Here is a 23,857-nt window from a genome sequence, read left to right on the forward strand (position 1 = left end):
CAAATACCCTCAAAATATACTAAATTTCAACTTATTTGACTGAAAGACTCTGTGCCCTAAAAGGAGCGTTACATACAGGAGGTGTTAGCACTGTGGATTTTAGTTCATAGTTGTTAACAACAGTTGCCCTTTGCTCCAGGTAATTCTTTTTAAACTACTCCTCAAAGTGAACAACAAGGCTACATACACGTAATAGATTTAGACACTTTTTTACAGGCATGCAAAAAGTGTCCATCTTCAAAGCCCATATTCTTAATCACACTTTGGACATGGGTATCCAGTGAGGTGAGTACTGGTTTGAAACCTATGCAACCTATTCCTACCCAAAATGAGATACAAAACTTACCTTTTTTAATCCATGTTAGGTTATATCCCTTTGGAACAGAAATAGAAGGTTAAGCTGCAAATAAACTGAACTGCAATGGTTTCACAATCAAATAAAACAAACGTAAATTGCCAAAATAGCAATGTGCATTTAAAACATGAGAAGGAAGAGGCCAGGTTCCATGACAAATAAACCTTTCAATCATGGGCCAATTATAACTAATGAAATAGGCATTTTTCAGAACAGCCATGTATGGCCAAAACTGCTTTATTCATCTCCTTGGTCCTACAGATCCACAAGTTTTGTTGCTATAGATTGCAGCCTTTTGAATTAAAAAAAATCCACTTTGCAGCAGTTGAGCACACCATTTAGATTTTTCTAGCTAACCCATCTCCCAGCTTGGAGAATCTTGATTTTCACTCTGAAGCACAATCAAGCTTTCAAAAATTTAAATATATTTTCTATCCATGTGTACATAATTACAAGCTGAATTACTGGAGAATGGAGCAACAGCACAGGTCCTCACTGGCAAGAATATAAATTGCTCAGTGCCTGCCTCTTCTCTGCTACTGCTCTCTGTTGTGCTTTCTGACATTTAAGCAATACTCTGGAATATCTACCTGTAAAGTTCCAGGCTAGTTTTACCTCCACAAAGGTCCAAACTGTGAGTATCACTGGCAGAACAAATACATGTGAGGAGCTGATCTGCAAAGTGGTGGGGGCAAGTCACTCTCTTCTCAGTAAAATACTTCAATGTAATTACTTACTTTGTAAGAATAGGCAAAGGAAATCTTAGAGCAATCCTACAAGTAGCACATATTGTTTCTGCAAATTACTTACAAACTAGGAAAACATCCATCCCAACATCTCTACATAGAAGCAAAGCAGTATTAGCAGAGAATGTCTTTGTTTTCTAATACACAGACTACAGTATCCCAAACGGTTTCCCCCGACCCCAAAGTTCAGAGCTGATGTATTACACTCTGGCAAATCCTTTCATGACAGAAGCATCACATCACATTATAGAGGCATGACACAGCAACAGGACATGCCTGTCAAAGCACTACACATTACAGAACAGTATGTCAGGGAATAGGAAAGGGCAGTCTTGCAAACTGAGGTTAACAGGCGATGTGGCTTCACTCAGTGTTTTCATCAAACATTTTCATCCAAATCTTTGTGAATAATGTGCAGGCAGCAATGCCAGCCCTTGCCAACGAATTGGAAAATATCTTCCCCTAAGCCTATAGTCACTGCTACAATAAACAGCCACTAAACATTTGACTGCCTCTAATATTTCCCTTCTTTAGGCAACTGTCCCTGTGATAAAGATGTCTCCAATATGCACATCTGCCTGCAGGAGTCCCTTCACTTCTTGCTTCCCACAAATACAGAGAAATGAAAAATTAAATTTGATCATATCTGTATGTGAGAGTTCAAGACCCCAAGCTGGAAATCACCAGAGGTGAGTATTCGGTAGAGTATTCTGGCAAAATATCACTGCATGTTTGCCCTGTGCATATGTCCTAGCTTAGACATGTGCTGCTGGCCACAGCTATGGAGAGACACTAGGCTAGATGCACCTCTGGTCTGAGTCAGTAAGAGTACATTTATTTTCTTGTGCTAAGTGATACTTAATATACTCAACTTCATTGAGTCAGTAGCACAGAATCACCATGACTGTGATAAACTCTGTGTACAATTTCACAGAAACTGTTATGAAAGTCTTGGGAAAATTATTGTTCACAACAGCATGGGAGCTAAAGATTTTCTGTAGCAATTCCTGCCACTTTGAGAATTCTTTAAAATATCAGACACTGACTTTATTTCATTATTTCACTTTCTTTTTTAAAATACAAGGGATAAGCTGTTGAGAAGTTCCTCCAGGTGTGTATTCTTTTATAGTAAGTACCTTGACAAAATTTCACTATTTTTTTTCTGAGCTACTATTAGAAAACAAGAAGGAACACTTTATTTTAGAATATACAAGCAATCAAATTCCTTGTTTCTCTCTTCTTCATCTCAGTGAATTATCCACAACAGGTGTAAAACATGATTCTTTTGACACAACATTCTCTCCCAAATATATAGATAAAAAGATACTACATTTATTCATGCACAGTTATTTTTTAAGGCCTTTATAAAAAAGCTCTGCATTATGGTCACTTCTACTCCAGATGGAAAGTATTTTATTAGACTGGATGAAGGTAAGGCTTTACTTTCACCTCAGCACATATGAGAACGTCACATGAAAACTAGTAACAGGTTCAGGCCAGAGCTCTAGTGTAGTTTGTGCTGGAGTCACCTGGCCACGTTCTTTTGGTATGTATTTTGCATGCTTTGCATTTAAACTGTACAAGAGTAAGGTGTCCCATAAAAACCCACAGAATATATAAAAGCAACATATTTCATTGAGAATATCTGCCTTATTAAAGTCAAAATCTTTTTGCCAAGATTTAGACTGTGCTGTGCTACTTCCATAGGCCGTGGTTACAGGCTGCGTGTCAACATCCAGAGTCTTGTGACTGTCCCTGTATTCACGGCTCAATAGATTTTGTCCTTAGCTACCAAGCTAGAAGATCAAGGTGAATCTGAGCAACAAGTAAAGACACACAGTTCTTTTTAGGAACTGTTAGTGTTATGGTTAAACCACTTAAGTGCGATGTCCACAGAGAGAATATAGTTACTGCTCTAAAACTTATACCATTTACCCCATCCCAAATTTTCTAAGACAGGTGGCATTGCTCCTCCAGCTTAAATATATAGCATAGAATCATAGAATATCCTGAGTTGGAAGGGAACCTTAAGGATCATCAAGTCCAACTCTTGACACCGCACAGGTCTACCCAAAAGTTCAGACCATGTGACTAAGTGCACAGTCCAATCTCTTCTTAAACTCAGACAGGCTCGGTGCAGTGACCACTTCCCTGGGGAGCCTGTTCCAGTGTGCAACCACTCTCTCTGTGAAGAACCCCCTCCTGATGTCAAGCCTAAATTTCCCCTGCCTCAGCTTAACCCCGTTCCCGCGGGTCCTGTCGCTGGTGTTAATGGAGAAAAGGTCTCCTGCCTCTCGACACCCCCTTACGAGGAAGTTGTAGACTGCGATGAGGTCTCCCCTCAGCCTCCTCTTCTCCAGGCTGAACAGGCCCAGTGACCTCAGCCGTTCCTCGTACGTCTTCCCCTCCAGGCCTTTCACCATCTTCATAGCCCTCCTCTGGACACTCTCCAACAGCTTCATGTCCTTTTTATACTGTGGTGCCCAGAACTGCACACAGTACTCGAGGTGAGGCCGCACCAGCGCAGAGTAGAGCGGGACAATCACCTCCCTTGACCTACTAGCGATGCCGTGCTTGATGCACCCCAGGACACGGTTGGCCCTCCTGGCTGCCAGGGCACACTGCTGGCTCATATTCAACTTGCTGCCTACCACGACCCCCAGATCCCTCTCTTCTAGGCTGCTCTCCAGCATCTCATCGCCCAGTCTGTACGTGCAGCCAGGGTTTCCCCGTCCCAGGTGCAGGACCCGGCACTTGCTCTTATTGAACTTCATGCGGTTGGCGATCGCCCAGCTCTCCAACCTATCCAGATCCCTCTGCAAGGCCTTTCCACCCTCATTCGAGTCCACAACTCCTCCAAGTTTGGTGTCATCAGCAAACTTGCTCAAAATATATATATATATATATATATATATATATATATATATATATATATATATACACTTGGTATTGGTAATTTAATTATTCTTTGGTTCCACCTTAATATGATTAGAGAGATTCATTATAGCTCTAAACATAAACACTGTGTGCTCTATAATAGATGTCTTGCCCAGACACAATCTCTTTTCTGATTTTTATTTGGCTTTTTTCTTACCCTAATGTACACTTAAAAAGACCATAGCACAAGACACAAATCGCTAGCGTTGTTAACATCACATGAATTGTTCAGAGTCATATATGAGCTTCTATAATATCCTTTTACAGAGTTTATAATTTATCACACCTAATTTGCAAAGATCCCCTGTCTTTACCAAGTGTTAATTTGCATCCTGTGACTTTAAACACATTTGTTTTGGGATTGCCATCAAAAAACAGTACTTTTTACAAATACTAAAATTTGGAAGTTTGTTTTTTTAAGTACTTATCATAAACTACCTATTACACTTAACCTCTTTCTCAGGCAATATCAGTCATATACTGATATAATTACATACCTGCAAGTCAAATGCAGCTTTGAACCCTGTCAGCACTGTTGAAAAGTGTCACCATCAGCATGACCAAACTGAGAGCTGAGAAGAAAACCAAAAACATAGATTGAATAATATTGATTTTATCCAAAAGCTCAAAGTGTTTCATACAACATTAATTAACTCTCACAGCATCTTTGTGAGGTCAGTAATACTGTTATAATTTTGCAGATGGCAAAAGAGGTCAAAAGTTAAAATCACTGTGTCCAGAGCCAAACAGCAGCTGAAGAGCCAAGAAGAGGTCTTTGATTTACAAGGCCAGACTGACTGTGCTCTCTCTTGCTGGTTGGAAATTACGCAGATCATACTTGAGTATGCGTGTTTTTTCAAACACAAAATTGCAAATACCAGTAGAGTAACGGTGAGGGGGGTCTGTAAGCACCACTTGCTGTAATTTAGAGCAGTTGATGATGATTATATAGAGCTGTTTTACTTCACTGGTTATTGACAGGATGGCGTGACATTTGGGTGGGGAGAAGGAAGCTTATTCAGATCACACCATGAATAAAAATGCAAATACTTATGTGAAAACAGCTGCTACTACCTGCTACCTGGCAGAGCATGTAAAAACTTCAACGCAGTGTTAACACTGCTGAAGAATCTGTAATTACAGTTTTGTTTTAGATTTAAGTGGCCTTTATCTGGCCTATTCCACCACATGTACGTAAAAAAAATAAAAAGACACTAAACATGCAAATTTAGCTTAAATGTTAGTGATTTCAAACTACCTCAGAAACCTATCTTGTGGAACTTTACATGATAAATAATATAGAACCTTTTAACACGACTAGTATTCTGACATTTTAACACAGTTTTTTTAATCACATTCATTAAAACACTTTTCACAATCACAGTGATGAGTATTCTTGGGTTTCATGCTCCAGCTCTCAAGATTTTATCTACATATAACCCATAACAGAACAACTAAGGCCCTTAATCCCACAAAAATGTTAGTATGGGAATAGTTTCACCGAGGTCAGTGGGCCTAACAGAATAGTCCAGCTGGCTATTCCTGCTACGAAAACGAGTGAGATTGTTTACTGATCAGCCAAAATTGAAGCCAGTTTCAACAGGACAAATACCACTTCTGTTTATGAACCAGAATGTCTCTGTGCTTCCTCTTTGAGAACGATCAAAAATGTAGTCTTTCTGGAGACAGGGAACTTTTGCATGCTCTACAGACAGCACTCACACTTTGTCCCTGCAAGCATACAAAAGGTAGCACACAGAATGGGAAGAAGTGAAGGCAGAAAGCAGACGGACTTGGACCTTTCCAGGCTAGGGTATTAGACTGAAGGTGTTGAAGGCCCTTGTGCAATGAAAAAGGCTGGTGGCAAATCTTGGGAGCAAACCGAACCCTGAGATACTGCTACTGTAACCAAAGCAAGCACATCCAAATCACTTTCACATTGTTTCTTGATTTTTTTATGAATGTTATAACATAAATAAGAAATGTAACAAGCTGTCCAGCACAGCAGGCCATTCACAGATACCCTCCGGGCAGCCAGTGAAAGCCCAGTGCTCAGATGAAGGGATTTACTGAATACATATTTAAAATGTGAGTATGAACCAAAACAAGCAACCTGTATGATGTATTTATATATCATTACATCTGTGTAAAAAATATGCCATAGTTCAATCAATTTGCTTAAATGTTGGTTCCCTGTAAGTATGCAAATCATCCTCATAATACAAAAATGCAGAGTCCCTCTTACAGCAGCCAGAATAAACAGTTACATGCTTGGAGGAACAAAAATATCCACATGAGATTTTTATTTTCAAAATTGTTTCCTGCAGAATCCAAACAGACCCTGCTTGAGGAGCAGCAGATGACCTGGCTGACACTCAACGTGGCTTGCTCTTCCCCAGCCTTCTTTGTAACACAAATCAATGAGTTACTGAAGAATGTGATGAAAACAGCCTTAATCTGTATACTCCTAATTGTTAAGAAACATTTTGAAATTTGCACTTATTATTTGCTTATACTTATCATGTATTGAATACCTATGTTGCATTTTTACGGAAAACACTGCTCAAAGAAAGATTCCTGCAGATAGATGCTATAACTAGACGCTGATCCTGGACATTAGGCTCGGGTATTGCGTTAGGGGCTAGGGAAAGCTCTTTTCCAGCCCCCGTGATTTGGCTGTAGATCTGCACCCTGACAACTTGACCCTCCAAACATGCCAGACTCCACTGACTCCCATCAGCTGCTGTGTGGGACAAAAAATGCCTGAGCACACAGCTGCAAGGCTGGGACTTGCTGTATTAATGGGTTTTAAGGCTTTTGACTTCAGATCTGAGGATGGATTCTCATTCGTTTACAGTCACATTTGGCATAAGTTCAGTAAACCTAATTCACAAGCCTAATGGGGGAGGATTTGGCCTTTGACTTCTAAAGATGTCCTGGAAAGCTCCGTCCCCCTCCTGCGTCACTAACGGCAGGGAAATGATCACAGTGCTCGTCATGACTGTCACTTGGAGAAGCCACACTACGGAAACAAACCAGTAAGGAGAGGCAAAGGCCGAGCCTCAGCACTGAGGGGTGACAAATGCCTCAGTGTTGGACATCTAGCCAGCGTTCACGCAAACTAGAGGAAAAAGAGAAAAAAGGGAAGAGAACCTGAGAGACTTCTGAAGATCTACAGACAGGAAGCAAAGACGTTTGAGAGAGGAATTTTCTTGGCTCTGCACGATTAAAAATCTCGGGGAAAAAACAAATCCTCTGCTTTAAAACTGGAACTTTTTGTTCCTTGTTCCCTTTCCCCAGGCATGTCGGCAGCCGACCAACACACACAGGCAGCTTCTGCTGGGCCTGCCGAGAGGGCGGCCACCACAGGCCCTGAGCCCGGACAGCAGGAGCACGGCTGTGGTACAGCCATCCCCCTCCATCTAGGTACACCACACACACCGGACTCCACACACACACACAGCGCTTGCCGCCCACCAGCCCGCCCGTCCCCGCCGCGCCCCGGGCGGCGCTAAAACAGCGGCCGCAGGCAAAAGGCGGGGACCGAGCCGCGCAGGCACCGCTGGGATTCGAACCCAGGATCTCCTGTTTACTAGACAGGCGCTTTAACCAACTAAGCCACGGCGCCGGGCGATAGGCTCCTGCTCCGCGCGGCCCCAATACAGCGGCCGGCGGCTCCTGGGCAGTGCCTCAGAGGCTGCTGAGGGGATCCCGGCCCAGCGAGGCGGCCAGTGCGGCCCCCGAGCTGCCCTCACAGGCTCGGGCAGGGGCTCGCCCCGCTGTCAGTCCCCGCAGAGGTCCGGCCTCACAGCGCGGCTCAAGGGGGCTGGGCAGTTCTGGTGTGGCAGCCGCGATCAGCGCAGAGACTGCCAGGCTTGGCTCTGTCAGGCGCTTGCTTTTGGCACAAGACATGTAGAGACTGTGAAGGAAGATACTTCGGCAAGGTTTAGGCTCGCGTTTAGGCTCCAGTCCTGTCTCGTCCCAAACCCACTGTCTCAAGCACCCAGGGTTCACAATCGAGGATAGTGAGGGAATAGTAGCCCTCACACTGCCATCACCTCTGTAACAACACAGAAATTAAACCACAACGTGCATGGGCACACACCGCTTATCTGCTGTAGGATTTGCGCCCATAACAATAGTTCCTGACCGAACGCATGCGCACGCACACCTTTATGCAAGCTAAATAATTAGAGAAGAAAGTGATTTAGGCTGCAGTTTTCTATATAACAAATCTGAGTTCTTCACACAGAATTGACGCTGCCACCAGTAAAACGTCCTGCAGAGCCTCAGCTCTTGGCCTGTTACCTCCGCAGGGCAGCGAGGATGTGCCACAGCAGGAAGACGGATGGTATAAGCACGTCGCAATGAGGCACAAATGAACATGCAGCCTGGCCCACAACCAAAGGTTATCAGAGAAAGAAGCCTCATGAATAGATCTGATTACAGGCCTGGAGTATAATCAGAATCTGCAAAATGCAGAGATTGCCTCAGCAATTTAACAGTCACCTAAGGCATATTTAGAGACAAATTATAGATGATATTTTTCAAGTAATCACTACAGAATGACAGCCACGCTTAGTTGGTCTAAAACAGCCTTCTCTCTTAACTTTGTCAACAGGTAAAAATCAGCCTGAATGAATTAGTCAAACTGCAGGGTACAAAACCCACAATAAATGCAGACAAAAAGTCACCCTGTGAATTGTCGATAGCTATCACATTCTCCACAAAACCTACTCTGCATACAAACACAAGCCTACTGCTGCAGGTGAGATCAGTTCAGGGCTGAAGCTGACTCACATGGCACCCAAGCAGGACACAAGTGATGTTAGTGGACAGGTAACAGCAAAAAGTAATAAAACTTACATTCTGGTTAAATTTAATTCAGTAAGAATTCTTTTTTCCTTGTTTTTCTAACGTTGGGAAATAAAAAGAGTAATCATTTAAATTGCAACCTATTCATATTACTAATGCAAAATAAACCAAACCTCTATAGAGCAATTGTTTCAGTGGGGAAAAAAAAAATGAGCATTGATTTTTTCCAGCTGAAAAGGGGAAAAAAAAAAAAAAAGGAACACTTTCAATGTTAATATAACAACATCAATGACTAATCTTTTCTAACATACAGAAATTATTTCAGTATTACTAACTACATTCAAGCCAAATTACTTCAGCTATAATACATGCATACTTCCTGTAATCTGTTCAAAAAAATAACATCAGGGGCATGGACATAGCATTTTCTTTTAGCTGCTCTATCAACAAAAAGTATTATTTAATTTAGAAGTACAGTACAGAAAAGAATGTTGGAAATTAATGCATTTTTATCACCTCATGTTTATTCAAAGCCATAAAGCTATACAAAATGTATCCCAGAAGTATTTTCTTTTAACCTTGGATTCTGTGATTGTTGCTACACATTTCGTATAATTTAAAAGAAGAAAAAATAATCTACCTACTCAAACGTGTTTTTATTCCACAGCTTAACTGTGTTCCAGGCTGCCACATGCCCAGTTCTAACTATTCTCATTTCTGTTCCTTTAGGAAAGAAATGCTGAAAAGCTTGAAAATGCTATTCACAGGAACAAGGCTTCCAAACATTCTGAAACACTAAAACTTTTAGCAATTGACATTCTCACGCTCCTAAGAGTAGTAAAAATACCATGCTCCTTGGTGGATGGCACAAAACTAGCTTGTGCTGCATCAAGTCTGCCATGATGCAACCTACAACTTACTCTCATGGCTGAAAGTTCATTTGCAAATTTTTTCTAAAAAGTATGGCAACAGGTTAAAAAAACATTGATGGTCTTCTTCGTGGTTTTACTCACAAAACTTTCTGATATCCACTGAAAGCAACTGTGTGTGCCATAGTAAAGAAGAACAGTTTAACTAAAGAAAGGAAGGAAACCTGTCATGATTTATACATTCACATGTATTCTTTACTAAGCTGAGATTGGAGTTATATTATTAATTTACAATTGTTTAAAATTTACCAAAGGACAAGTAATTTTGTTTTCTACTACCATGCAACATAGATTCCAACTCCTGGGCAGTTGCATTCTTTACATGACAAGTCACAGCTATTCAATGGATTTGTACAGCAGTTTATTATTCTCCATAAAAAATACCACAGTAGCGCAAGGTTAGAGGAAGCCCTTACCTTTGTATGTGCAGTACATAAAGATGTACAGACACTCCATTTATACTTAGATATGTTAACACCCAAAGACTGCTAGATGAATTTAAACATCAGGAGAGACAGAAGGTGGCAATGGCAAAATACGTGTCACTGGAGAAGACAGACGACAGAATACACACTTGGATATCATTTCAAAGTCACCACACTGCAGGCTTAAGAAAGGTTTTTCGCATTCTTCACACTGGTATAAATATGAAAACAATGGTATTTTAGTAAATTTTGCAATAGATGTGCATTATTTCAGTCATAAAAATACATCTCCATATAGACACATATCTAGGCCTGATTTTTGAGATGCACTAAGTGCGCATAGCTGTCATAACTTTACACAGATAGTGCTGCTGAAAAAAACTTTGCTGACCACACATAGGCACAGAGTAAACTTCATGAGTATTAGAGCACATACAGCATTACTTCAAAATTTAAAGAAATATTTTCATAAGCATTAAAAAGTTAATATTAAATTTTTCTGATTGTTTGATATACTTTAAATATTGCTAAAAATGGACCAAAAGTCCTGTTTAGTACCAACTTTAACTGTATTCTCAAAATTCTATCAATGGATACTTTTTAGGAGTGCACACATTTTCACTGCTGTTGCATTTATAAAACTTATGTAAAAGCTTAAAAAGCTGTACATTGCTTTTGAACCAATGATGTTCAACAGGAAAGCCTGGTTTTATATATATATATAATATATATATATATATATATTATAAATATATATATTTATATATATATATATATAATAAATTTATATATATATATATATATATATATATATATATATATATATATAAAAATAATAAATTTATTTTTTCCATGCAATTTCACTTCATAGTTATTGATAAGAAGAAAAATATACAAAAGAACTTGCAAACACACCATCAAAACCAACTGCGGAACTATAAAGAAAAGCACATCTCAACAGCATTAAGCTTGTTAATGTTCCACTTTCCTAACATTTATCTGCTTATAATTCATGTTTCAGAGGTCAGAACACATATAGTCTCGGTTTTAAAAAACATCTAATTAGAATGCCTATAAGCTGATTTACGTTCAGAACATTTTTATTACCTGCCCTGTCTTTTTAAGTTGGCAATTCTTATATAAGCAGGTAGTTACTCTGCAGAAGCATCAAGCATAGAAAAACAAAATATATTTATTTTTAGAGTTACACATAAATGTCTTACTGTGTTTTCTAAAAATGAAAATGCACCTGTACATGCAAATTGGTGTCCTTACCGCAATCAATTAAAAGAAAGAACTACTACATTCCACTCCCCAAAAATTATTTGAAAATCTTCACACAGACAAAAGAAGCACAATCAAATTGTGTTTCCAGTCAGCAAATCTTACAGCTTTCCTCTAAAATTCAAATTTTTTTTTTTGAATAAATTATGAGGCAGCATTAGAAAATAAAATGATAGAACCTGAGCGATTTTTGAGCCTTTTTCTTTTCTGCTTTCTATCACTGAAGGTATATGATCCATCTTCTCAATATTCCACAATCTCAAAGTAGAATCCTGAGAAACAGAAGCAATTGTTTTGATGTGTTTGTATATTACCAAAGCAGTGACCTTCATCATTTTCAGGAAGATGAATTCTCATTTTATCAGATGAGCTCTCACCCTGAGAGTGCTGAACTATTTCACATTTAAGTATCACGTTTGGAAACCTTAGCAATCTTAAAACTGCATGCACATTTTAAAATAATAACACATATCAATGTGTTATAAAAAATAAAAACATGTATCAAATTCTTAAGATTTTCTCTAATTACTTGAGGAAAATACTGCTTAGAACTTAGAATTTTTATAAGCAACTTTACCAGTGTTAATTTTCATCAAACCAAAGCTGAAAACAAGGGATGAAATCTTCACATCCATTTGTAAGTTGGCTCTTTAAACCACATCAGGAAATTAGCGATTACCTTTGAGGCTGAAAGAATCCATTTCTTGTTTTCACTAATTGCAACATCTGTCACCCAGTCACAATGACCCTACAGTAGAGCAAAAGTTAACTTTAAGACAAGTAAAAAAAATACTTTTCTAATAATAAAAACAACAATCTGTACCATGTATTTATTTTGAAATGCAGAGGGAAAGTTTTGGTCTAAACTTCTCACGTTAAGTCAGGAAAAAACGTTGCTACGAAGCTCATGTTTTCCTACCTATACCTGAAAACAATGGCTGTTATAATCTCTGGAAAGCAGACCACCGGTTGTAGCAATCAGAAGCACTGCATCTACACAGTTAGCATGGGCTTAAGCTCTATTTAAGGACTTTTTTTTTTCCCTACTTTTTTAAACGGATTCCTAAAGAACTGTAAAGAGAGAGAGTTGATTCCTCATACTCATTACCTTAAAAAAGGGGAAGGGAGGAGGACTTGAGGCTGTTTTGCATGTGAAAGGGGAGGGAAGAGGTCTGGGAACAGGCAGCAGCTCTCCCTATTTCAAGGGAAGGAAACCGGTGCTGGAAGCAGGCCAAGTCAAGCAGCTGTATCGGATATCCTCGTTTTGACAACAGCAGCACTGCTGATTTGAGGTTAACAGCATTGAGTTGGCATAAGAATAGAGACAGGTTAAAATCTAAACTGATGTGTTTACTCCAGTGAAGGACGTTATTCAGACATGAATAGAATTAACAGATAAAATTCCTAGAGTTTAGGAAGGCACTGTGTCATTTTGATAGACTAATGCCACACCTAAGAATTAAATTACAATAGAAGAACAAGTGTATATTTTTCAAGCACAAAGTAAAACATCCATACATACATGTAAAATGTAAGTGCTATTTTACTGCAGAATCTTTAAAACATGTTTTTAAATTTAGTTATGTGCACAGAATATATTTATACCAAGGCACAGATACTAAACTGGAATTCTCCATAGTTACAAAGACATTAGCATTTAAACAGATGCCTTCTCATTTTATGGGAAACTGAGTTACTTACAGAAATTGCTGTTAACTGGGAAATATGCAGTAGTTGTACTAGGTAAAGCACCTATGCTGTGGTGAATGTATGCTGTTACTGTTCAAAAGGTTTAATCACTACAGTTCTAACTCAGGAGGGTATGTAAGCTTACATTTAAGGTATCAGGTGAGGCACAAGCTTTTAAGATCTCCCATACAAAGATGTTATCTTGGATGCAAACAGCAGTTGAAATTTATTTTTAAACTCAAAAGACTTTGAAGGAAAGTTGTCTTTTCTGAGATATGCCAGGTGGGTTTGTTCATGAGTGTTAACTCATTTAACTCATGTTAACATGAGACTTAACTAAGCCTCGAAGAGTATATGTAGTAAGTTAAAAAAAAAAAAAAAAAGTCTGTTGAAATCAGATTTTCACAAGACAGGAAATAGGCAAGGTTGCAAATCTGAACTCTGATGTTATTGCCTGACTTCTATGAAATTAACATTTGCAAAATGCGTACATAAGGTTAGGAACACTGTTAATCCTTTTCTTTGACTCGTATCTGATAATTAGTTGGAGTCTTGTGGATTGTTTCCACTAAAATAAGAAATGAATAATAAAAAATGAAAATGAAAAATAAACTCATGATGGCACAAAAAAGAAATGAAGGTAGGGTGCTCTTTTTTTCATCCAGGTATTACTTATATCCTCAAATTTTGGGTAGTATTACAATAGATCTGGAAGAAAAAGAGCAGGCCTAGCTCTAAGCAGGGATAGATAAATACTGAATAGCTACCTCATTTACAGAATTGATCATCCTATAAAGGACCATAACATGGCAGACCACGTCCAAGTCAATACAGGTAGTAACATAAAGTGTGTAACCTAGGGACTGAACTAAGCCTGACAACCTCAACATTAGTATTTACAGTTTTTGGAATGCTTCCCTTCTAATGTACTATTTTCTGTGAACATATGCAAGCATGTAAACATAAAGCCATAGACAGCATGGCATTTTACAATTAATATATGCACTATCCAGACTCCTGTTACTTGCTGGAAGAATCTCCTAGAGCATAAGCACAACTCCATTCATATAATGATTAAATAAATTTGTTCTTAGAAATAAATAAATAAAGTAATAGTGTATTAATAACTGACTTGACAAAGGTAGTGTCTTTGTAGGTAATTGCGTAAAAATATATTGTTCTGGCAAATTAAATCACAGAAATCCACAATATATTCCTGCCTATATCTGGAAATGATGGGCAAGGGTATCTGGTATCAAAATATACAATGCTTTTAAAAGAGCGACACATTTTAAACCTTCTCATTAAACTACTGATCAAGTAAGACCTCAGTACCTTTAAGCTTAGCTTTTTATAGCCTGCATCTGTTTCCCATATAGCTATAGTTTTGTCATATCCACCAGACACAACAAGCGATGCTGAAATATAAAATCAGAATACTATATTATATCTTTGCTTTGTCACTACAGACTAATAGAAGAGACTCCGTCTAGCAGTGAGTCAGACTTTGTTAATAAAATTTAAATAATGAGCTATTAGTCATGCTTAAACAAGATATTAAAAGTTCCTTTTGGCTATTTGTTGCTAATGTTCTTGGTTTTGTAAATAGTAAAACAAATTTAGTAAACACACAAATGAGTGGAAATAGCACATGAAATTTGTATTGTCTTAGAAAATCAAGAAGATACTTTGTTTAAAAGTTTAAATATAGAGAATATTTTCAGAATTGTTTGTTCAACTCTGAATAAAAACAAAATACTAATGAGTTTAGCATGGAAAGCACGTTTTTAAATTCCACAATTCATAGGCCTATTTGCATTTGCATGTCTTCAAAACACAGGTATTTTTTCCCAATACACGGTTGCTATTTATTTATATGAGAAGTCTAGCTGAGAGGCCACTGTTTGGTTATGCCTGCAGATTGATCAGACATCAGCAGTTCAGGAGTTATCTTTACCAAGTACTCAGACGTGAAGTTGCAAAAGGAAACAGCCAATTAGATCACAATGTACAGAAACTGGTATTAGTCCACTGCAGTGAAAAGAAGAAAATCTGGAAATAGCAGTTTGCAATAACACAAATTTAATGTTTGTGGAGGTACTAGCAATGGACTGTGATCTAGTGAAAGTAAGAGAATAAGTGCAGTAGGAAATTGCTCTCCACTACCTCCACTCAGATACAGGCATATGTTGTTTGCACTATGAAGTAACTTTAGGAGGTACTTCATTACACATCAGTACAGTATTCACTCAACATGGTGTTTACTAGCTAATATTAGGAGAATATCAGCAAGTGCTAAGTTAATCTTGTAGTGGTATTGTGCTTTTATTCCTTTACAACCTTTTATTATACCTCTTGATGGGTACATCAATTAAGCAGTGTTCCAGTGCCTAAAGTCTATTTTCTGTCTTAACCACTACTTTCAACTTCAATTTACTCATTTACATAGACATTGTTTTCTCATAATTAAACATGTTATCTTGGAAATCGCAAACGACTTACATGATTAGAGTGGTCACTTGTGGTTCATCTGTTATGTGACATACATAGATACTGAGATACCATACTGAGATACCATACTCTTCATACGTACTGGTATGAAGACAACTCACCATCCTGGCTAAAAACACAGGAACTAACAGAACCCTCATGTCCTTGGTTCAAGGAAAGAGGTTCATGACATCGGAATTCTCCTGTCTTTATATCCCATATTTTTAAGCTCTTGTCCCAGGATGCTGTGCACAAGTAACGACCATCAGAGGTAAAGCAGCAATCTGAGATAGCATTGCTGTGTCCCCTGAAATACAGATAAAAATATCAGAACAGTGAGGTTTTGTAACCATTACAAACCATTATAAAGTGAATTTTAATTATATGAATAGTTTTGTAAAGTTTCCAGAGCTGTTTACAATCCCACAGCCAGCATGCATTTAAATCCCTTATTTGATTAAGTCATTTCGCAGGCTCGAACCCTGTTTGTTCAGCACCAAATGATCAGTTTTGTTGTTGTTGCTGAACACAGATTAACAGAAAACTGTTTAGCAATTACAACACAAATACACTTTATTAAAAGCAAGTTACCAAAAAAGCCACTCATTACTCATTAAAAAAATACAGCATGCAACAAACTCTGCATGTAAATTTATACTCAAATACTCATAGGAAAAGGATGAATCAATTCTATATTGAAATCTAATTTTGGAAGCAGTGATACCCATAGGAAAAGAAGTCTGGAAGTTCCAGAACTGGATGAGAATTCTAGGGCTTTCTGAAATCTACAGTGGGGACAGGATTATGAGCATCTTTTACAGGAAACAGTACTGTTGTCATTTTGATTTAAAATAAATATTATTACAAAGTTCCATATTGAATTTCCCATCCAAAGTAATTCCTAATCTCTCAAAAGACAATTTTATTACTGTTTAATGGCACTTTGTTTATTGTTTTTATAATTCAAAGCTAAATTAGTTGAGTTTATTTAAAGACACTGATAATTTTAACAGCTGATTTGATATCTCTTGTTGCATGCTTTCTTAATGAAATGTAATACCTTATATTGACATCATTTTTTGATATAATACTAATTTCAGTGAGAGATATAAGGGTTTAGCATGGGAAGGCTCAGGAGCTCATATTAAGCATAATTGCTGGCACTGGGCAAGACATTCTCCAAAAGTAAATAGGGACAAATAATCTGGAAAAGCAGTATCAAAACTCAGAGAATGGCTATAATTCATTCACTGTAAAAATGTAAGTATATATTGATAGGGTCCACAGCATCTGTTTTGAATTCAGTCCTATTTCATACTTCCATTAACAACATAGATAATGAGATAGAGATATGGAAGGAAGCCAAGGGCCTGTAATTACAGGAGAAAATACTAAAATTCAAAGTGACCTTCACAAATTGAAGAAATGATGGGGAAAATAAAGGGTTATAATGGTCTGTATAGGAAACAATGCTGTAGTCACTGCAGTTTGTGAGAGTGTTACAGTGTTTTAATCCATTATCTAGTCTAAGGACTTGTCTGACCATGTCAGTTTGGTCAAGTCTGACATTTAGAGTAACATACAAATAATGAACTGCACAGATAAAGGGTGGGAACAATAGCCTCTCTATTACAGTTCTGCAAAAAGGATGTGGCAAATATTGACTCATCTTCATCATCATGTTTTCAAAAAGCAACAGTAAATCACATCCAATATGTATGAGGAACAGAGGTATACTCTACGAATAGTAATACTTTTTTTTTTTTTCTAATTAGAAGGAATACTGTTCGCATTATTCAAAAAAAAAAGTGGGCCCACTGGAAAGATATCTGAGATGAACAGCAAAAACAATTACAAAACTAGGAAAGAAAAATATTAAATGAATAAGGACGGTTCTGTCGTCTGAAAACATGAGTCGGTAGATACAACAAAAGTTCTTGTACATGTATTCAGAAAACAAGGGAATAATCTGTTCTCCATGTCTGAAGTGGTTCTAAAAAGAAGCGTGGGAGTTTAAGCTGCAGCCAAAATAATCCAATTTAGGAAAATTCTCTGTATTAGTTTTGCTTCACTCCATTATGTTTTTTAAAGACTTCATTAGTCAACAATTATACATATTTCCTAATTAGTAGAAATCACAACCAGAAGTTTATACTTTGCATTATATTGCATATGCTTATTCCACTATATGTACTTGAGAACATAGAAGCACTAAAATATAGCACCAGAAATGCTTGTAGACATCAGAATACAATTATTTTTGTTAAATTATTTACATCAGGAAGCTGGAATGGTACGTTTTATTCATGCTTTCCATGTCAAATGACGTTTTCTATGTCATTTGCTTATATATTACTTTAGTTCAAGAATTACTGTTCATTTTCTCTATACTTAATATTTTTACTTAAGTTTACTTAAAAAAAATATTGTTAAAATAAATCTCACTGATAATTGTCAAAGATGCAAATAATACCATACATAATTAATAACAGTATTGTTTCTTACTCATTAATGGTAATTGAGGTGGATCGAGTTCTCATATCCCATAGCTTTATGGTCTTATCGTATGATACTGAAGTCACCCGTTGATTATCAGGATCAAAACAGCATCTTGTGATCGTACTTCTGTGATGACCTACACAAAGACACCCAGTGGGACGATTACTTCTAAGGACTGCATGTAGCATTAGGAGCTGATTCCGGAGTGGTACAGTCCCTGTGACCTGCAGTCCTGAGTGGAAGCCTCATGGGACTGAGCTCTTACTAGTTAAATTACCTCCAAAGGGAAATTATGCTTCAAAAAAATAATCACTGTTAGTCTAATTTTGGCCCTATTATCTCATATTATAAATCTACTGTGAAAAATAGTGGGCTTATTATCTTGCAGATGAGTTTATTTTGCCCTTCTCACGCAAGGGTATTTGAACGGAGCTAATAATTTTTTCTTGTAAGAAATAGAAAAAAGTCATGCATAAACAAGATATGAAAGCATTAAGTCTTACCTTGGACATGTGCTACCACTGTTGCACTTACTGCATCAAAAACAAATATGGCATTACCTTTGTCTGAGCCAGATACCACATATTTACCATCACAAGAAATACTGCATGAAGTTACAATGCCTTCATGTTCTATTGTCCACTGAAGAGAAAATAAAAGGTTTTAGAATTATGCTGGAGGGTTAGAGATAAAACTGTTTAACGGCAGATAATCTGTAAGTAGGCTTGGAAAGAAGGGCTTTGATATTACTTTATTTTGGTGAAAAGTGATCGAAGCATTTATATCCAATTTTTACATTAGTAATTAACTTAAAATTAGATATGTATACCCTATTCAAATCTTAAAAGTTAATTTAATCAATCTTAAACATATCTTCTGAGACGGGTTATTATCATTATACCCATTTTTATCTGCAATAACTGAGACATGTTCAATGAATTAATCAGTGTCAAAACTAGGACTAAAAATCAAGCCTACCTACCCTACCCTAACCATACTGTATTGTGCTAACAAATGTTTATTTTTTATTATTATTATTATTATTATTATTATTATTATTATTATTATTATTATTATTATTATTATTTTTTGGTAAATAAAAAAACTATAGCCAAATTATACAGTTATATCTTCTGCAGGATGTATTCAAAAGGATACCTACAAGCATTTTCCCCGTTTCCATATCCCAAGCCTTAACAGTGTTATCATAGGATGATGTCACCACTCTAAAAATGACAATGAAAACAGCACTCAATGTTTTCATTTAAAGGAAGTTATTTAGAAATAAATGACAACATTTAATTCTGACAATGATTTAACATACATTCACTAGTTTAAAATAAATTTTTAACACAGCAGCAAAAATTATTGCCTACCTTAGTGTTCGCTTTTTAAAAAGATTATTTATACTTCAGATAGAAACTGATAATAATACAATCTATGCAATTTTCAGTGCAAGCAGTCAAATCAATTTCATTTAATGCGTTACAAGATATTTAATTATTTCTAACTTAAAAAAAAAACATAAAGCCATTATGATGTCTTTCTTTAATGAACGTGAGGTGCTCTTGTCCCTAGATAGTTGGGGCTTTTTTTGGATTTTCAGTAGTTATGTTGCTGGGTAACCCTCTACCAAAGACACTGCTTTGCACAAACACAAAGCCACATTATACAACAAAGCTATTCAATGAAGTTTACTGAAAGAGACAGATTTCCATGAAATGGGAGGTCAAGAATTTTTCCCTCACACAGTTTTATTAGAAAGACGTCCAAATATCTGAAATAACCTTTATAATTAATGTCACTAGATAGGACAAATTTTTTGAGTACCATTGTGGCATTTTAAGTCAACATCACTTCTATACATTTCACCCAAGAAACTTTACATTCTCACAACTAAAAACACAATTATGTTAGTAAGCCTATTTTTTTCAATATGTGCATTTTTCCTACAATCAGCACAAACTCTGCTCCTAAATGGAAACGCTTAACACAAAAGACCACATGAAGGTTACGAATGGGTAGCATTTTCAATTGGAAGGTGTTTTCCGAGCCAATGGTATTTCACTTGCTGTTTAGCAGTATTCAAGGATGTAGACAATGGCAACAGGCAGTGTAGCACTTACACTATTCAGTGATCAAAAAGATGATTAGTCAACGCTCTAACCTGATAAAAATTGATATAAAGTACAACTTAATGATAAAATATGCCAGAAATAGTACCCCCGGAGGCAATGCATAACCTATTTAACCAAGTATTAATATATGTTGCGGTTGTCTTAATTATCATGCCCGTAGATTGACACTGGATATGATGCATTTCTTCTGGAATTGACTTGACAGGCTTAATGGAAAGGTCATGGATTATTAATAAACAATACACATAGAAAATACCTTTTATGACCATATAAAACTTACCAACAGATGAACCCATGATCCTTGGCTAGTTCAATGCTGTTCTTTCATACAAATAATACGTTTACATACCCCTTTCAGAACATATGGCATAGACTTCCAGCCCCATGTAACTCAAAACCAGTATTAGATAAGTTTTTTGCCCTAAAAGAAGTCACAATCTATTGGACTTTTCCACCATACATTTAAGACGCTGAAAGATTCCCATTTACTCCAGTGGACACCAAAGGAAAACAAAAGATTTCAGAGCTCCTGTACAAACTGTAGCTGAGATCAAGGTGAGATTTACGGCAGTTTGAGTGGATGAAGGAGTCTGGCAGTAAACTGACTGCTACTAGAGTCCAGGCAGCATAAGGGAAAGCATAAGGATAGAGAGAATTAGGAGGAATATATGAAGGAAGAGAGATGTAAGACAAAGTGATAATGGAGCAGAAAATAAAGCAAAAAAAGTTTGACTTGGATGTAATAAAAGTTATGAAACCATAGGAAGGATTGAAAAAATAACTGATTTGTTTTACATCTTGTATAAAGTGTTTCCACGTGCAGTGAAATTTAACCTTGAAAACCACACAAATTGTCACGCTATATTTGTATAAATTGTGATAGCAAATAGTCACCTTCTGTCATCAGGACTCAAGTTGCACTCAGAAATTGGGGCTGTGTGCTCTTCTTCAAAAACTTGAATAGGAAAACCTTTGACAACATCCTTGAATAAATCCAAAGTAGTTTGATTAGAAAGTGCTTGCTAAGATTAAGATTATGAAAAAATACAAAGCAAAACAAAAAAAAAAAAAAAAAAAGCTTATGAAATAAGCAAGGTTAGTCTTACTTGTATCATCTAATCTGAAAATACAAATGGTAATTTATTCTTGCAATATGTTTCCCAAAAGTCAGTCACGAGTATCGTGTTCAGCCACTGACAGTCATTCTCATCAGTACTGACACACCAAGCATTTTCTTGCACTTCACCACTCTGCCTATATCTTTCTCCATCAGCCTTGTCAAGGTGTTGGTGTCAGGACTGTCTTTTTATTCTGTATGTACTGAACCAAACAGAAATCCCTTGCTGAACTACCACAGTACAAATAAAGAATTATACTGCAAAGATTACAGAACCAATGAAAAGTTAGCTGAAATAATGATGAATATTGTCTCAAACCCTAACAGTGGTTTCCTCTGCTCCTACTAACTCCAGTTCTGGTTAAAATTCTCTGATTGGCCTGCCTTCCTCCACCTCAAATCATTCCCCTCTCCTTCACATATGGCATCTTCCTAGGTCAACTATATTTCTCTAAAGAAACCTGTCTCTCACACCAACAGTAAGAATTACCTACTTATCTTTATTCTGTCTTCCATCTTAAAAACAAATAAACAAAAAACCTTGTCTTCAGTCTTCCAGCTGAATATACTGGAAAAATATTCAAATCATTCATTTTGAACACTTCCTTATACAGTGGCGGTGATGTTCAAACACATAAAAACTGGTTTTATTTCCTGTAACTCTTTCTTAACTCTTTTCCTACTTCCCTAACTGCCACTTAAGAACGTCCTTAAGGCATTCTCTAAATTTCTCTACCATAACCATGGTGACAGCTCAGAGATCTACCTTTCTACTTACAGCCCAGTTCCTTATGTCCATATAAAAATCTCAGACCACAGGCAAATAATAAACTCCCTTCATTGCATATGTGTTGTTACATTCATCTTCAATATGTGAATTAAATTTAGCAATTCTGACTACCCCTCTCTTTCTTAAATATGAACTGTCAAGTCTAAGAGCTAGAGCTGCTTCCTTACAGGGACTTTCACTTGAAGGAGCTATTTCACCTATCAGTAGTAATACCATTTTACGGAATTACCAAAACCGAAGATGTGTTCTGTTTTTTAATTTGTCATTTTTTGCATTCATAACATACCCAGAGCTTCACTGTTCTGTCATAAGAGCATGAAAGTATTTTTGTGTCTTCAGAGCAAAAATGGCAGGAGCTCACAGTATCACTGTGTCCTCTTAGAATTTTGAATTGTATCTGTAAACAAATAGAGCAAAGTTTAGGAATACTTTTCTTTGAAATCATTTTTGACAGCTTCCTCCACAAGAGGGAGCACGAAAACAACGACGGGAGCAGAATTTTTAGGCTCTGCTTGAGTGAGGAGTTCGTGTCCTTGTCCAGGCACTGGGCTGCAGCTGCTTTCACAATCACCTGGTCGAAAAGAAAGGTTGCTGGATTTGATTGTTCTGGAGGAAAAGAAGCTGGTTTTGGTGGTGCTGGTTTATTTTCCCCAATTCCTCTCTCATGCAAAGCAAGATTTATTTTTAAAACTTGTTAAGTCTCTCTCAAGTCTTTCAAAACCCCTGAAGTGTTTTCCTTGATCTTGGCCCACCAAGCGGCAGGACTATATGTCTCAGGCTGCGCTGTTTAGCCAAAACCACTAAAAATGTCACGTAAGTCGTATTTTGAAAAGGCTTTTCTTCAGTCACTTGGGACTACGACTGTCTGGCACGCGTCTGCATGCGCTAAACCATCCCCAAACCACCTGCCCTAAGGGTTAACCACTCGTGAAGCAGCGCGGAGCTCTCCAGCCCTGTTTATAGGATCCCCAGCTATGCAGGGACGCGGAATCTGCCTGCCCCGACCCACCTGCGCCGCAGACTCCTGGTCGCCCCAGCGCCCCTCGGCCGGGGTCGGCTCCAGCTCCGGCTCCGGCTCGGGCCCCAGGGCCAAGGGGTCCCCGCGGCTGCCCCCCGCCGCCATGAGGCTCCGCGCGCCGCCTCAGCGGCCCCGTGAGGGGAGCCCGCGCCCAGGCCCGGCCCCGCGGCCGCCTGCACGCGTCAGTCACCGAGCCTTTTCTCGCGTGTTTCCTTCCTTTCTGAGGTGTTCTTTTTGACTTTACTTTTAAAACTACACGGGCTGAGCCAACGCAAGACTACTAACCACCTTGCTTTCATGAAGAGCTGCCAGAAAGCTGTGGATAATAAATAATTCTTATTAAGTCAGTTACCAAAGAACCATCACCAACTGTGAAAGTCAGTCACGAAGAACTACTATCTCCAACTGTGAATTTCAGTTTTTGTTCATACTTTTGAGCAGGAATGTTGGTTTGGTTTCCCGTACACCTGGAAGGAGAGGTTCTGTGTGTCTGCTTTTTCATAGGTTGTATTAAAATAACTCTGAGATAACAAGCATTTTTTAAATGTACTGTATTAAACAAAAAAAGTGATGTTTTAATTGTAATTACATAATATTGTCAAATAATGCAGATTATAATTAAGAG

General features: G+C 37.6%; 2 protein-coding genes and 1 non-coding gene across 3 annotated transcripts in view; all 3 read right to left on the reverse strand.

Moving 5' to 3' along the window:
* LRP3 (LDL receptor related protein 3) overlaps positions 1-10,334 on the reverse strand; it is a 49,109-nt gene extending 38,775 nt beyond the window's left edge. The window contains exon 1 of the mRNA XM_068693587.1: positions 10,199-10,334. Within this exon, the coding sequence (XP_068549688.1) occupies positions 10,199-10,238 (40 nt within the window). The 5' untranslated portion in view covers positions 10,239-10,334. The remainder of the gene's footprint in view (positions 1-10,198) is intronic.
* Positions 7,593-7,666, reverse strand: TRNAT-AGU (transfer RNA threonine (anticodon AGU)). The gene has a single exon. It is a non-coding gene; the product is annotated as a tRNA-Thr (tRNA).
* On the reverse strand, positions 10,281-23,494 carry WDR88 (WD repeat domain 88). Its single transcript, XM_068693596.1, has 11 exons — positions 23,224-23,494; positions 22,501-22,611; positions 21,202-21,290; positions 19,332-19,395; positions 18,673-18,811; positions 18,176-18,305; positions 15,793-15,977; positions 14,516-14,598; positions 12,171-12,239; positions 11,671-11,763; positions 10,281-10,418 (listed from the first exon to the last, which is right to left on the reverse strand). The coding sequence occupies exons 1-11, from the start codon at positions 23,335-23,337 to the stop codon at positions 10,281-10,283; spliced, it is 1,215 nt and encodes a 404-aa protein (XP_068549697.1). The 5' UTR covers positions 23,338-23,494.
* Between the last annotated feature and the right edge of the window lie 363 nt (positions 23,495-23,857).

Source organism: Anas acuta, chromosome 10 (assembly GCF_963932015.1).
Source record: "Anas acuta chromosome 10, bAnaAcu1.1, whole genome shotgun sequence".
NCBI classification, from domain to species: Eukaryota; Metazoa; Chordata; class Aves; order Anseriformes; family Anatidae; genus Anas; species Anas acuta.

Coding starts and splice junctions, on each gene's coding strand:
- WDR88 (XM_068693596.1), bottom strand. CDS start 23,337: ATGGCGGCGGGGGGCAGCCGCGGGGACCCCTTGGCCCTGGGGCCCGAG. Junction 19,396..21,201: donor TTGAGTCCTGATGACAGAAG/GTGACTATTTGC, acceptor TGTCATTTTTAG/AGTGGTGACATCATCCTATG. Junction 12,240..14,515: donor ATAAAAAGCTAAGCTTAAAG/GTACTGAGGTCT, acceptor GCTCTACTGTAG/GGTCATTGTGACTGGGTGAC.